The sequence below is a fragment of the Zootermopsis nevadensis genome, unplaced genomic scaffold (genome assembly GCF_977971745.1).
Source record: "Zootermopsis nevadensis isolate Lab colony 2312 unplaced genomic scaffold, Znev_1.0 Znev_ptg000029l, whole genome shotgun sequence".
In the NCBI taxonomy this organism is placed as follows: Eukaryota; Metazoa; Arthropoda; class Insecta; order Blattodea; family Termopsidae; genus Zootermopsis; species Zootermopsis nevadensis.
Window position 1 is genome coordinate 2,057,409 of NW_028259161.1, and position 14,403 is coordinate 2,071,811.

General features: G+C 38.5%; 1 protein-coding gene across 14 annotated transcripts in view; it reads right to left on the reverse strand.

Moving 5' to 3' along the window:
* The window catches only part of LOC110827345 (multiple PDZ domain protein), a 162,909-nt gene that overhangs the window by 57,035 nt on the left and 91,471 nt on the right, over nt 1-14,403 (reverse strand). For all 14 annotated transcript variants that reach the window (XR_015537646.1, XR_015537645.1, XR_015537647.1 and 11 more), the window contains 12 exons: nt 11,260-11,494; nt 10,608-10,742; nt 10,337-10,495; nt 9,521-9,697; nt 8,350-8,530; nt 7,629-7,720; nt 7,126-7,335; nt 6,653-6,859; nt 5,336-5,509; nt 4,813-4,974; nt 3,862-4,104; nt 1,174-1,410 (listed from right to left, as the gene is read on the reverse strand). Coding sequence is in view for 11 of the 14 variants with exons in the window: in XM_087358115.1 (XP_087214241.1) it covers nt 1,174-1,410; nt 3,862-4,104; nt 4,813-4,974; nt 5,336-5,509; nt 6,653-6,859; nt 7,126-7,335; nt 7,629-7,720; nt 8,350-8,530; nt 9,521-9,697; nt 10,337-10,495; nt 10,608-10,742; nt 11,260-11,494 (2,212 nt within the window). In the remaining 3 variants the exon portion in view is untranslated. The remainder of the gene's footprint in view (nt 1-1,173; nt 1,411-3,861; nt 4,105-4,812; nt 4,975-5,335; nt 5,510-6,652; nt 6,860-7,125; nt 7,336-7,628; nt 7,721-8,349; nt 8,531-9,520; nt 9,698-10,336; nt 10,496-10,607; nt 10,743-11,259; nt 11,495-14,403) is intronic.

Genomic DNA, 14,403 nt, shown 5'->3' on the forward strand with positions numbered 1-14,403 from the left:
AATTTATCAAAATGACAATACTGTTAGGAAATGAACAAACCACAAAAGAAGGAACATAAACTCAAAATTGTCATGCAGACTGGAGGAAAGAACAAGTGAGTACATCACAGAAATGTTAAACCCATGACCTGCCACTATAATCTGGTAACTCTTAAGTTATAAGTTAACAATTTTGAATACTTATATCTTGTAATAATTCCCTGACTAGTACTAATATGAGGGTCAATTATTTACATGGAACTGGATTATTGTAAGGTTAATAATCTGGAATTGAATTTATGTAATTAATGGAGTTGACTGAGGGGAGGTTATACTTGAAAAAATGTCCAAGTTTTACGGGTGGAAAATTTTATTATGATTCAAACAAAATTTACAAATTGCACACGTACAACAAGGAAAAGTAGATTTTCACGCAAGATTTTGGTTTTACGGAAATCACACTGTAGGCTTTGTTGTTACACTTCCACAAGCACCTTCATAACAATGATTCGAGTCGGCAACATTCTCCAGTTTATCGACAACAACGAGAGATCGCAACAGGTTCTTTCTGTGATTCAATTAAAAGTCAATAAAAGTCTACAAATAATACACAATATTAGTAGACTACAAAACTGCAGCAGGAGTGAGCGATGCAAGCTAACTCAATCAGTAATGCCTACTGCACATGCTTCCGTGAAAATAAAGTACAGGAAAAGGGGTGCCACATTACTTTAATTAATATAGACTATAGACCCTCATGTTGTCATAATTACAAAATGTTTAAACGGCACTCCGCTCTTACTTCATGCAAAGATACTCGAAGCTTCATGTTACGGGGAACAGTCCCCTGCACCAGTACTGACTGTCCCATCACAGAAAGAGTTTATAAGGATTAAATGTTGTTACATCTAAATGCAGTAAAAATTGGTCCGATACAATATAATTTGTTACCACATTGACCAGAAAGTCACAGAGGCTTCACAAGTTGTGAAGTTACAGTGCAGTGCTATGTTATTCTGGTCACCTACAGAGTACTTTGATTTTCCCAACCCTGTGAGGTGCAATAACACCACCATGCTAGAAGCTCTCGGACTTGACGAGCCCCCCCTGGTCCCCTTGCTGGTGGACGTCCGAGTAGTACTCGACGTGGTGCGTGGTGGTGGGTGTACAATGGGGGGCAAGGTCTTCGCTTACCTGACTGTGGGACACGCTGTCAGGTATGGGCAGAGGCTTCGCCACACCAATTCTCACAACTCCCTTGGGGGCTCCTTTCAGTGCCTGGACAGCTTGATCCAGAGATGCATTCTCCAATCCAGTGTCATTAACAAACAGCAGGCGATCACCTGGAATGAGGCGGCCATCGACTTGAGCAACACCACCTGGCACGAGGCTCCGGATCACTATCACCGTTTCATTGGGATTCATCGGGTCCTGAAAACACCCATAATCCTGTGAGAGAACTTCATGACACGTCCATTGCCTTGCAAACTTTGGACTCAAATCTACCCCAATGGAAAACAGAGGACAGTTCGGGAGATCAATGATGGCAGTTTTGTGGAGTGTAGAAATGTATACAGAAGCCCAAGCATGTATGTGAAATGCCTAAGGAAACACATCAAACATGAAAAATTTATATTCTGCTAGCTCCAGTATATAATTTTCTACACTCAAATGTGTAACATACATAGAAATATGAAGCATAAGTATTTTTTCCGAACAAGTTTTATTTGAGAACTACAAGCTGAATATCAGAGAAAAGAAATTACATTTATACAGGTAAACACACAGATATTTCAATGACAATACTTTGTGAACACTATCAGTCCTACAGATGTGACTCCTCAATGCCAAGGCAGCTTTCCTACGAACTACACAAAACAAGAGACACTTATAAATACTGGAATGGCAGTCACATGTTCTAAGAACCTTCCAAAATCTTGAGACCAAGATGATAATTTTATGCCGACCTGACAACACCTTGAATTCCAAACATTCCTACATTTACCCACTATATCGAAGATGAGCAATATTGCTCACAGCAGACTAACTGGGGGATGCAGAAATGCCCACAACTTATAGTGTAATGTCACATGGGTCTTCAAATGGGTTATGCTACACCAATCTGGAATTTGACCTGGAGCCATGAAGACATAAGAAGAAAGAAAATGATGATATTTGAAGCCAGTTCATCAATGGCACCAATGGTATGTGTACCATAGGTTGAGAAATGCTGCTCTAGACAATATCTGAACACAAGAGAGATGATGTGAGGGAAAGGAAGAATGTCATGATTTTATACGTCTTAAAAAACAAAGAAAACGGACAGAACATTTAGACTGAATGGGAGAAACAATATATTAAAACAGAATTTTAGTGTGCAAAGAAACTTAGTAATTGTCAATCTGAATACTAAACAGGAGTCAGATTCCTTGCATTGCTGTTTTCTATTAGCAAATTGCATTTCACCTTCTTCATTCTGCTTGCAACCATCCTTGCCAATCTCTTTTGGTTCATGCAATTTTCTGTACTTTCAGAACACAAGATAGAGAACTTAAATATCTGTACTACAGATGAGATAATGTTTGAATTCATGATCAGATTCATTTCACTCAGTCCAATAAGCACTGGAATGAGTCTGAACACCTGCATAAACCTTGATGTCATTATGGCTGCCAGTAGTGAAACCAGAGGTCAAAGGTACAAGAAAGCTAAATGGTCCCTAATGGTTAGGCCGACAGCAAACATCCCCCGACAGGGGGGGTAACAATGCTAAACCTACATGAGAGAAATGACTTGAAATTTATGACCACCAAAAATACTGTGTGTCATGAATCAGTGGGCACAATGTTCTACTCTACACAATGGATATATGAAAAAAGAAATGTGTGAATAGTTTTAGACTTTGTGTAATACAACACTTCAACTGTGTTAGTTAAATGCTGCTATAAAGGATGTGTGCATGTTTCCAGTGTGAATGCAGCTACGTCAAACAAGTATCTTTAATGCTGACAACAAAAACCAAGGGAGAGCACTTCTAGCCAAAGGAAACACACTTGGGTCCAACTCAAGAGTTGTCAGTCTCAACACTAAGAAAGATAAATGCTAATATTTCAAGCATCATTACATTTGTCATTACAAGGCTTGGCTCAAATAACACAGGTGAGAATGGAAAGAGCACTTATCAGAGCAAGGACTCAAAGACAAGGATGAGACAAATGTCTGGCAGTGTTCCTCCATTTTATCCATCTCTGTGGGACTTTGCTCCGATGTCTTTCCTCTCTCACCCACCTGTTTCCTGTTTGGCCAGAAGTGAAAGCTTATCCCATTATGGGTCACAGGCCCTCCGCAGCTTCTATACTGATTTATTTCCCTCTGTGCAACACCTGCTGTTTAACCCTTTGGGAAGAATTAATGTACATGTCTGTTCTAAAATTCTTATTCATGTACATTTGTATCCACTTGGTCATGTGCTGCCAATTATCTCTGATTATTTGGTGAAAGCAGTTACATGTACATTCTTTGGATTTAAACAAAGTGAGACACCAGTACCTGCTGTATCAATGGTGGCACAAAATAATAAGGAAATGTTATTAAAGAGAAGTTTGTTAAACTCTTATCCATTTTTGATAAAGATAGTGATTATGACAATGTAAGTAATTAGTTGCAGAAAGAATTTTGTAAGCTCTGAAATTCTAAAATAGGGAGAATCTCATTACAGAGAGCAAAAATCTTAAGACTGGAAGGGCTGATACATGTGAGGTGGCAGGCCTGTTCTGCAGCAACTGCCTGAAAAAAGACTTAACTGCTTCTACATGTCCTTCAAATATAAATGTGGTATGAGAGAGGCTTAACAAGAGGTGCCTTAGTGTAACCCATTCTCACCTGGTAGTCGAGGATGGAGAACCCTAACCCACGTTCTCCCTTGGTCAGCTCTATTATCTGGGGCTCAGAGCTCCACATGGCCAAGCCTGTCAGCGGCTCAAGGGATCGCGACTTCATCTTGGAGAAGCTGGCATCAGTAGCTGTGGCTGTGGTGGTAGTAGACGCCAGCGACCCGTCTGATTTGGCTTTCACGAGGCGATCTGTTGCTGGGATGAGGTTCTGCAGGCTGCCTCCAAGAATATTCTGCAAGACCAGAGCAATAAATTAACACTTCAAAGGATGAAGAGTGTACCATGCAGGAAACAATGCTTCTGTACAAGGAAATAATCACTGTTTATTCTGAGAATATAAAACCCATGAATATGAATTGTGGGCAAAATTCAAAGCTACTGGACATTAAGCAGGTGGTATATACAGCTACCACAAAGCTTTAAAGTGTCAACCTGCTGACTATGGTACAGTGCCTTTTTGACCAGATGATATTCAGCAACCCTGAAATTCCTTAGTCACTTGGTTTTATTCAGTCACAAGCCACTCAAATATAGCGCACATCACAACCTGCTTCAACAGAATCCACAATAAAATAACTCTTCTGGATAAACATTTCTATGATGCATGCTACATGTCTGCCTAATCTTTAAATTTAATCACATAAATAATACAGGGTGAGAGTATACAAAAATATTAAATTTCTCACTATAAATTACCTTTTTCTAGCTTTTATGTAAACAAACTGTAGTATTTTGAGGGCAAATATGGTAAACAACCAGACTTAAATTTTTACAGCAGTAAAATGGTGGATTTATAGATTTATATGCATATTTTTGTTTTGCACAAACAACAATTAGGTAACCACCTTAATAACACTAACGCAAACACCAGCAGCTATAATAATATTAACAAGAACAATAATAAAGTGATGCTGAGTAACTGCATTCAACACCCTCTTACCCTTGCTGCAAATGCTGCTCTGTCCTGAGAAGTGTCTATCAGTCGATATGGCACTATATCTCCGAGGCGTCGCGCACACACCATCCTCACATTCACCGGCAAGTCTTTCAGGATGGTTACCACCTCAATGTGATTCATGCCCAGGAGACGATGCCCATTCACCTGTGAAGCAATTACATCAACATGAGCCCCTCTCACAGCATGATTAAAGCTAGCATCATTTGAAAGTGACACACTTAACTTTCTAATATTTACCTCACTAATACAAAACTTCATGATTTGTATGATTGAATGGCAAAGTAGCATACTACTAACAAAGAAAGTGCACACTTAATAATAAGTAACACATATTTTCATCTTGAATTTTTCTAATAACTTACATAATACTTTATCTCCATTTGGAAACATACGTTTTGTCTAAAACAATCTGTGATGTCCTGTATCTACAATTAAAAAGATAAGCACATACATATTTTTAGTCATAACTAGTGCACCCTACAGATAGACAGGTATAACAGCACACCTCCAGCAACTCGTCTCCAGAGTGAAGGCATCCATTATTTCCAACTGGTCCCTCTGGTAAGATCGAGCGAATGTAGTGGTGTGGACGAACCTCCTGGCCATCCTCCACATCAACCGTGCCCTCCAGGCTGATTCCCAGGCCACCACCTTCACCAAACTTGCAAAGCTGTGCCACCTGTGCAGACACCAAGGTGACAAGTAGAAACACAACTTGGCAACACAACGAAAATGAGCAATCAGTATATCAGGAGTCACCTTGGTTCACATCTCATGTTATTAGAATAATAATATTAAAAGTCAGCTTTCCTTATTTCAGTATATATGTACATATGCACACACACATACATACACAAGTATAAAATAAATGAATAAACATTTGACAAAATATACGCAATAAACAGAAAACACATGCACCATATTTACTCAAATATAAGATGAAGTTCTATGAATTCTATTTTCATTTAAAAAATTGGGCAGGGGGTTATCTAATATTTTGAGAAAACAAAAAAGCATAAAAAATAAAATGTTAATCACTGATTTCTGGTTACACAGAGACATCACAAAAATCACATCTACACAGAGTATTGTATCAATATTAAAATATTTTAAAAGCAGTATCAGATATTTGTCACCAATACCATAATACACACATCAATTTATCTTGAGACTAGATAAATAAAAAAGAAAGAAAGACTCTTTCATATGCAGCGACCATTCTAGCAAACTACATACAGTGCAATTCTAAATTAATGGTTATCAGGTATGCTGAAGAGACAAATATTTATGTGGCATCCAGGACAGTATTTCTGAGAATCAGTACAAACATTCTTTGGACCCAACATAACTCTCACTTGCAGTACAATGGAAGTGTCATTTTACAGTGCAATAATTATGTGATAGGATAAGTTCTGTGTTATACTATACACGGACAGGCAAATGCAACTTGCTCAAGAACAATTCTTTCAAATTTTGAAGTTATTTATACAAACTCAAGAACATTAATTTAGAATGAACTCTCTTATGAATTTTCTCTGGGAGCCAACAAACTTGACCACACCACGTTTCAAAGTGGAAAGAGCAGAAGGCAGAGAGGTGGAGCACATGGCTAGTCCACAAAGCCACCGATGAGCATTTCCCCCTTTTTCTTCTAGCCAGAACATAAATGGTAAGGAACCACCAAGTCAGTAATCTGTCTGAACTCAAATTTTCAACATCTGACAGCATCACAACATAAAACCCAAGCTCAATGCCCAAAGATAAGTTTCAAATGACCAACAACAATCATATGCAAATCCATGAGATGTGTTAGATGACCTACCACTATTTCTACATCTGGTCCCATGATCTTCCCCCACTTGGCCTTGATGGCTGCTTCAACTGCAGGTTTCAACTTCCCAGCATAGTTAGTATCAATCAGTGCCTCCACTACAACATCTGGATTTGTGGCCTCCAGTGGCTCCAGCACCAATGAGTCGATCGTCGTGTGGGACTCACCCTCGATCTCGATCTCCGTCTCCTCTCCATCCTGTAAACAGTTGCACATAACTCCTAAGGATCTCAACTCAGAGACCACGTCATAATGACAGAAGAGACAGGTACAAACACAAATCTACATACCATGAGAAAAAAGAGGACAAGAAACCAATTAGCTGGATAAAGGGATTCACAAGCTTCTGTGTTTTGTGGTTCCACTATAAAGCAAAGAATTATCAGCTGGTATTGCAACTGACTGTGGAACTGGTAACTCTTACATCAGCTACACATTTCTTAAGATAAGTATGGCACACTCACCGTGCTGACTGGGAAGCGAGGTAGTGATGTGGCAGAAGGTGAGGAAGGGGTTGGAGGTTTCAGCTCGCTGTTTGCAATGGCTTGTTGCAGCTGCTCAAACTTGGGGCCACGCAGGTACCTCTCAAGACATAACTTGACAGTCTGCCCCGTGCTTCTCAATACTTCAACGGCCTGGTGGTTCGTATAACCTTGCAGGGAGCACCCATCCACCTGAAGTAAAAGACACAAACACTGTGAGAAATGGTAAAGAGGCCACCACCCACTACTGGAGACTGATTCAAATATTTTATTAGGTTATACACTAGCTCAGACAGTACTTCACATATTTTAACAGGAACATGCAATATGATGGAACATATTAAACATTTTAATGACCTCATAACAGCATACAAAAATGTGCAACACATATAATGTTTCTTCTTCAGAAATTAATTATAAATATCAGATTTAAAGTAAATATGGAATGAGCCATTAAAGTATCTCCTAAGACATGCCCTACAAACCTCAACAATGCGGTCATTCACTTGGATCTTCTTGCACAGGTCAGCAGCACTGCCCTCACTGATGCTCTTCACAAAAATTCCAGACAGTTCCTCTGCAAACATGCACAATGTTTTCCAATTGCACTGCAGTGCTAGAAACTCAATATGTACAGTACCACATAAGTGTAGACTGAGATAAAAAAAAACACTAAACATACCAGTCAAGTAGTTAGCACTAATATTTCATGCTCAGGAAATGCCAGGTTCAAATCTTGGCCAGGAAAATGGCTATCCTAACTGATATTTGTTGTGGCTTTCCCTCAGTCTTTCTGTCTACATCCAGGATACTACCATAAATTAGCCCATGAATGCTTCCTTCCACATCCTTTCCAATTCAATGTTCACTAAATTTCCATTATTCAATGCTACACAAGCTAAAAAGGGTGGGGAAAAAAATACCTGATCGGCAAAAGGCTATACATGCATGAGAATGTGAATGTGTGACTACATAATCCTACCATCCATATAAACTTGCAATATAGCCACAGTACTGCATTTCTGACAAAACAAATATAAAATAATATCGACACCAAGGAGCACAGACCTCAAACAACTCTGATGTCACTGACACCATTCACCACGGCCGAAATGTAAAATGCTTGTGAAATATGCAAGAACTGTTATGCTAAATGTACAAATCCTGGCTTGTTGATGTAATTTAGTTGTGTAAATGTCATCTCACCCTTCTCGCAGACATATCCAGCAATGGTGATCCCCAAGCCATGATAGTCCTTTTTTAGCTCCACAGTAAACTTCTCCATCTCTGGAAGTGGCATCATGTCCATGGTAAGAATTGGCAAGGAGGGAGCTGCTCCGATGGGCTGAGGATTTCTCACAACATCAACTACTAGATTTGGTTGGGGCTGTAACACAACATTCAACTATATATACTCATAACTAAATGCACCCACAGATTTCCACACAACTAAAGTCAGGAAACAAAAATATCATATTCACCTCCTGCTATTTAATTAATGAAAAATTCCTTCAATGTATGATGATTCTGACCCTTTCAAAGTGGCTCTCATAGAAATATTACAGACGTAATCAAAATATGCAAATTCAATATTACCAACTATGACATCTCTAGGCATCATAAATATTGTCTTTCTCTCTCACACGTTAAAGTTTTAAGATTAAAATATGTATGTATAAATCGATAATTTCACCTGCTGATTTGTATGGGTGTGAAATTTAGTCTCTTGGCATAAGAGTACAACAAAGATTGGGGGTGTTTGAAAACAAAGTGCTGGAAAAAATAGTTGTACCTAGGAGAAAGGAAGAAACAGGGGGATGGCAAAAAAAACAACAACTTCAGAATGAAAAGCGCAGTAACACACAGGAGCAATAAAAAAATACATGCAAAATTTGTATGAAAAACAAGGAAAGAGACAACCTGACAAATCAAGGTGCAGATAGGAGGATATTATTATATGGATCTTAAGGAAACAAAGTGTGAAGACGTGTACTGGATTCACTTATCCCAGTATAGAGTTCAATGGTGGGATCCTGCGAGTATCGTAATGAACCACTGGGTTCCATAAAATGTGAGGAATATCTTGACTAGCAAAGTGGCTACTAGATTGTCAAGAGAACTCTGCTTCTTGAGTCATAAATAATGATCTGCATTCGGTATCACGTTTTCTAACTGCATTCATTATTGTGAAATTCAGTATGAATACCATGCCATTAAAGAATTCCATACCTGGCACTTTAATTTTCATCAACACCACCACCAAACTGTGAGATGCAGGTAACTTTAGCACCATTGACATAGGGTCTGATATTTTGTGAGGTCACAAACCTTCAAAATGTACAGGAGATGAAACACAGTGTGCTTCAGTGCAACTCACGTGAAGCTCAATCTCTGAGTCCTGCTGGCTGAAGATAAACTGGTTGTCATACGTGTCCACTACTGGTGTATGGGGGTTGAATGTCTCTGGGTAGCCATTTTGGAGCAGGTGGCGGTCCAGCTCATCAGGATCTCCCAGGATCTTTGTGGGGACAATTGGAGCATGACTACCCAGAGCCTGTAGAGAAATATACTGATTTTAGAAACAAACTTTTGCAGCATGGTGGAACACACTACTGGAGCCTTGGCCATACCTCATTCTTGAAGGTGGTTGCCAGTCTTGACTCTTTTATTACATCACAGGAGCTTTAATATGACTGACAATGTACAGAGTCTTCTTCATGCATTTCATAAGAATTAACTTTCTCAAGAAATCACCTTCGTTGGAAACTGTACTCAGAAAATCTGTCATTCTGAGCCTTGTAAACACTCATAACTTTTAAACAGCATTACATACTTCTGCACAATTCTATAAAGTCATGTCATAAGTAGCTGCTGTATGTACCACTCCTACATTATACAGAACTTAAAGGCCCTCCCAGAATTGACTATAATGAATGCTTGGACACTATAACACTCTCTGCCTCATGAAAAGTAGAAATGTGAAGCCACTAATTACTTCTTTTTCTCAGTTACTGAATTTAGATGGCTCAAAAGACAACCCACTTCTTCAATCAAGTTTCACACCATTCATTGTCCTCTCACCAAAATACAATGGAAGTCACCCTACACAGCTTACCAACCCATGCCCAAAATCATCTAAACCACTGTTTTATATGTTGAGTGGAAATGTAACAGTTTGGGCTTATCAACATACCTGATAGTCTGGAGATGTGGGTTCAACAGGTCGAGCCACCACCAGGCGAACGTGGCTGCCAGACTGCCGCAGCACTGCTGCCACCTGCTCAGATCCCATACCTCGCAGATTAACTTCTCCAATCTGCAGGATGTGGTCTCCACTTTGCAGACGATTGTCCTATGCAACAGATACATTGCATTACATTACATTACATTACAAATACCATATCAAACACATCAGTCTACTGCATTTCTGCTGGCTAGTACAGTTAACAACAAGCAGCACTCACCCTGTCCGCAACCCCTCCAGGCAGGATGGTCTTAACTACCACTCCAGTGCTCCGACCGCCAATAATTCCAAAACCCAACCCAGAGCCATCATTTATCAGATCAATCACCTCAACCTGTGCCCACTCTGTGTTCAGCTGTAGAAACAGAAGCACAGTATGCAGCCACAAATTTAAAAACTCAAACACAAAGAAACATCAGCTTATTGATCTTTCAATATTTCCAAAAGGTCTGTGGTAGCTTCTCTAGTGCTGAATCAGTTTCTGTGACCCTTCCATGCTTATTACTCAAGAAACCAATATCACTATATGTGACATCTGAATCAATCTCCTGAGGGGGATTCTAAAATATCACTTTAATAAAAATTATTTATATTTATAGCCACTATGATCCAAGGAACAGATATGTAGAAAGAAATGTTAATACACATTATTATCTCTGTATTAAGCTACATAATGGAAAATTATAAACACACTTCTTCAAACTATTCCTGAATGATTAATGGCGAGTCTCACTTCTTTGTAAATCTCAGCAATTTCTTGCTTAAACAAAAGACCTAGCAATGCAGAGATACACAGCAACAAAATAAAATAACCATGTTGGTATATTTTTTAATCATAATTAATCAATGAAGTCTAGTACGAAAGGACTCACCACCATGTCGGATCCAGCCTTTGATGTGTCACTGACAGCTGAGGGGGAACGGTCGACAGGAGAGGGTGATGGTGGAGTGACAGGGGTGTCTTCAGGCCCACTGCGGGCTACCACCAACTCCACCAGCCCACGGGCCTTCTGCAGAATGCTGATGGCCTGCTGGTGGGAGATGTTGGAGTCAAGTGGCTGCCCATCGATAGCTAGGATCTGGTCACCTTCACGAAGTCTTCCATCTCTGCAACACCAACAGAAGTGAACTGTGAACCAATATGCATTAATACAGACACTGCAGACTAAATTAGCAGCCCATTTCCAACTCCTGGACAGAGCCTGCAAGCCCATGTTATGTGAAAATGCCTGTCTTAGGCACCACACATTAAGTTTGTAGCAAACGAACAAGATTGGTGTCTGTAGGAAATGCGCCTATATGTTTGCATTCAATTAATTGTTATGAAACCTCCTTTATGTTGATTACTCAATAATAATACTGTTTTCCATCTACACAAAATTCTACTATGAGTTATATGGTATGCTCTTCAACATGTGTGTGACAACTTCAGGCCATCACATTTGTTTACTTAAGTTCCTTTGTGTGCCACCAATTTTAACATAAAATTATACATGATCTCATTAAAATTTTATCAAATGAATCTGTGGAACATTACTGGCTCATACCACTCTCACCAATCAATACGTATTCAGGCCATCATACATGTTTAATTTCTGTTGCATAAAGTTATATATTTAATTATAACTCTAAATGAGTCCATTTGTTACATAATCTGAGCACACAGTATAAAAATGGACAATATACTTCAACATCTACAAATACTTTATGCTTTAACGTTATTTTTTGCAAATTACTTACTTTAAACTCAACACACATATAATAAAATAGAGCAACAGCTTCCATATACAAAAGTTTGCAAACTGAACAGAAAGATAACTAAATGATTGTCAAAATGAGTAATTAAAAGGTAAACAGGGCAATAAGACAATAGCATAATTGCAAAAACTTTTGGTAGAATTTGAGCAAAAATTAATGATGTAACAGAATAGTAACTATACTGCAACTGTTCAGACAAAAATAATGTGTTTTGAAATAGGACAGTGATTACTGATGAAATGGGAAATGATATGAAAGGAATCATTTAAGATACTGTTTCATGTTTGACTGAAGAAACAGAAGAATACCATGAAATACATGTAAAGATACCTGCCTTTGAAACAAGAAACAAACCTGGGATCTCATATATGGAGAAAGAGTGCTAATGTACCCAACCATGACATGAAGAATTCTAGAGAATCAGAACGCAGATAAATATAATAAAAGACTTGCCATGTTTTAGACTGGTGGGATTTGTTATTGCTTTCAAGATAACATACAAACAGTATAGTCAAATATATTCACACATTAACCACCATCATATCACACTTGAAGCAGCCAACAGTAATAGAAAACACTAACATGCACAGGACTTGACTACAACTTCAAAGCCAAGGCAATATTTAGAACAATCCAGCAACTCACTCTCGGTGACTCATGTAACAGAATCAGTACATGTATAGAGGAGCTTTACACAAGTTCTGAGTAGTTCAATGGAGAAGAAAAACAATTATTATAACCAAGCTGTTGTACAGATTCGAACTTCGGACTCTGACAAGAAAATACGAGAACAGAAAATAAGCTTCACAGATGATATTTTTAACAGAAATGAGAGCTAAATTATCTGATATATTCAGAAATAAATTAAAACATCTACATACAAATAAATTGATTAATAAACCAATAAAATATGGGTATGTCAGTTGTACCAGAACTCTAAAACAAATAAGAAACAGAGGGCACACTTACAAAAGACAGGTGTGAGAGAACTGAGCTGGAAAATAACCATAACGAACCCAATGAAGGCAATGATGATAAAACATCTCTATGCACATCTAACTCTGAAATGTGCTCCTGTGAGGAAATTTTGGTAAACTGTTTGGAACAGGTGGATTCTTCAAAGTAATTCAAACACAGACATGTGCCAAATGGAGCTACAGTGTAAACACCGAGAGCCTATAATAAAGATTCAAACAAACAAGACAGCAGTAAAAAACTGCTGCATGTAAAAGTAAGGATGGACCAACATGGGGGTTGTGCCATCTTTAGCCTTAGAAGAAAAGCAAATGCTCCATCCCAGTTAAAATGGGGTGGGGTGGGAGGAGAGCAAGAGAGAAGAAAACTCCATTTCATGAATGCATATAGCCTAATGACACTGAAAGGGTTTTATGGAGGACTGAAGTGTGTCTTCTACTCAAGTGACAACATCACAGTTTAAACTACTTGGATCTGATGTAATGGCAGGATAAGCATTACATAAAGCTCAGGGGTAGGAAAACTTGGGACTATAAAATATAAACACAGAACAATACGAATATTCTGTTCTGCATTACTTGGTGCACTCTACAAGGGCGGTGATGTAAATGCACACTGGAACTCATTACTTCGAGAATGCTGGGCTAAAGACTTCAGCTTTCACTACCTCTTTTCCAGCTGGGCTGTTATTGGTACCATACTAGAAAAAGAATCTTTTCAAAGCCCACTCCACTTCCTGTATGTATATACTATATAATGAGAGTCATACTTTACATACTTAAATTTTGCTAGGGAGATCACATTAAAGACTGAGAAAGGAGGGCATTGATCACATGAGAGACATTAGAAAGACATACAAAATTATCATCAGGAAACAGAATGGAATAAATCACTTAAGAGATCTAGAAACAGATAGAAGGACAATATTTATATGCATTTTAAGGAAATAGGGATTGACAGTGTACAGTGGATTCTTATGGCTCAGGACAGGGTCAAGTAGAAGGTTCTAGTTAACATGATAACGGAGGTTCAAGTCTTGAGAAACAAGTATCACCTAATGCTGCCTGGAAATGTGTAATAAGAGCTGATTATATGAAGGGAAGTGATGACAAGGTCCTCAGACTTCATATTTTATAATTAATTTTTAAAGCTGCTCCTTTCAACACATTCTGCCTTATCTGCTATGTATAAAACCAGTTACGTCTAAAATCATCAATTTTATTCAGGTGTTATTTTATGTTTTCATTTCTTTTACAACTGAAAGGGTGCAACCTGCTGTCTCT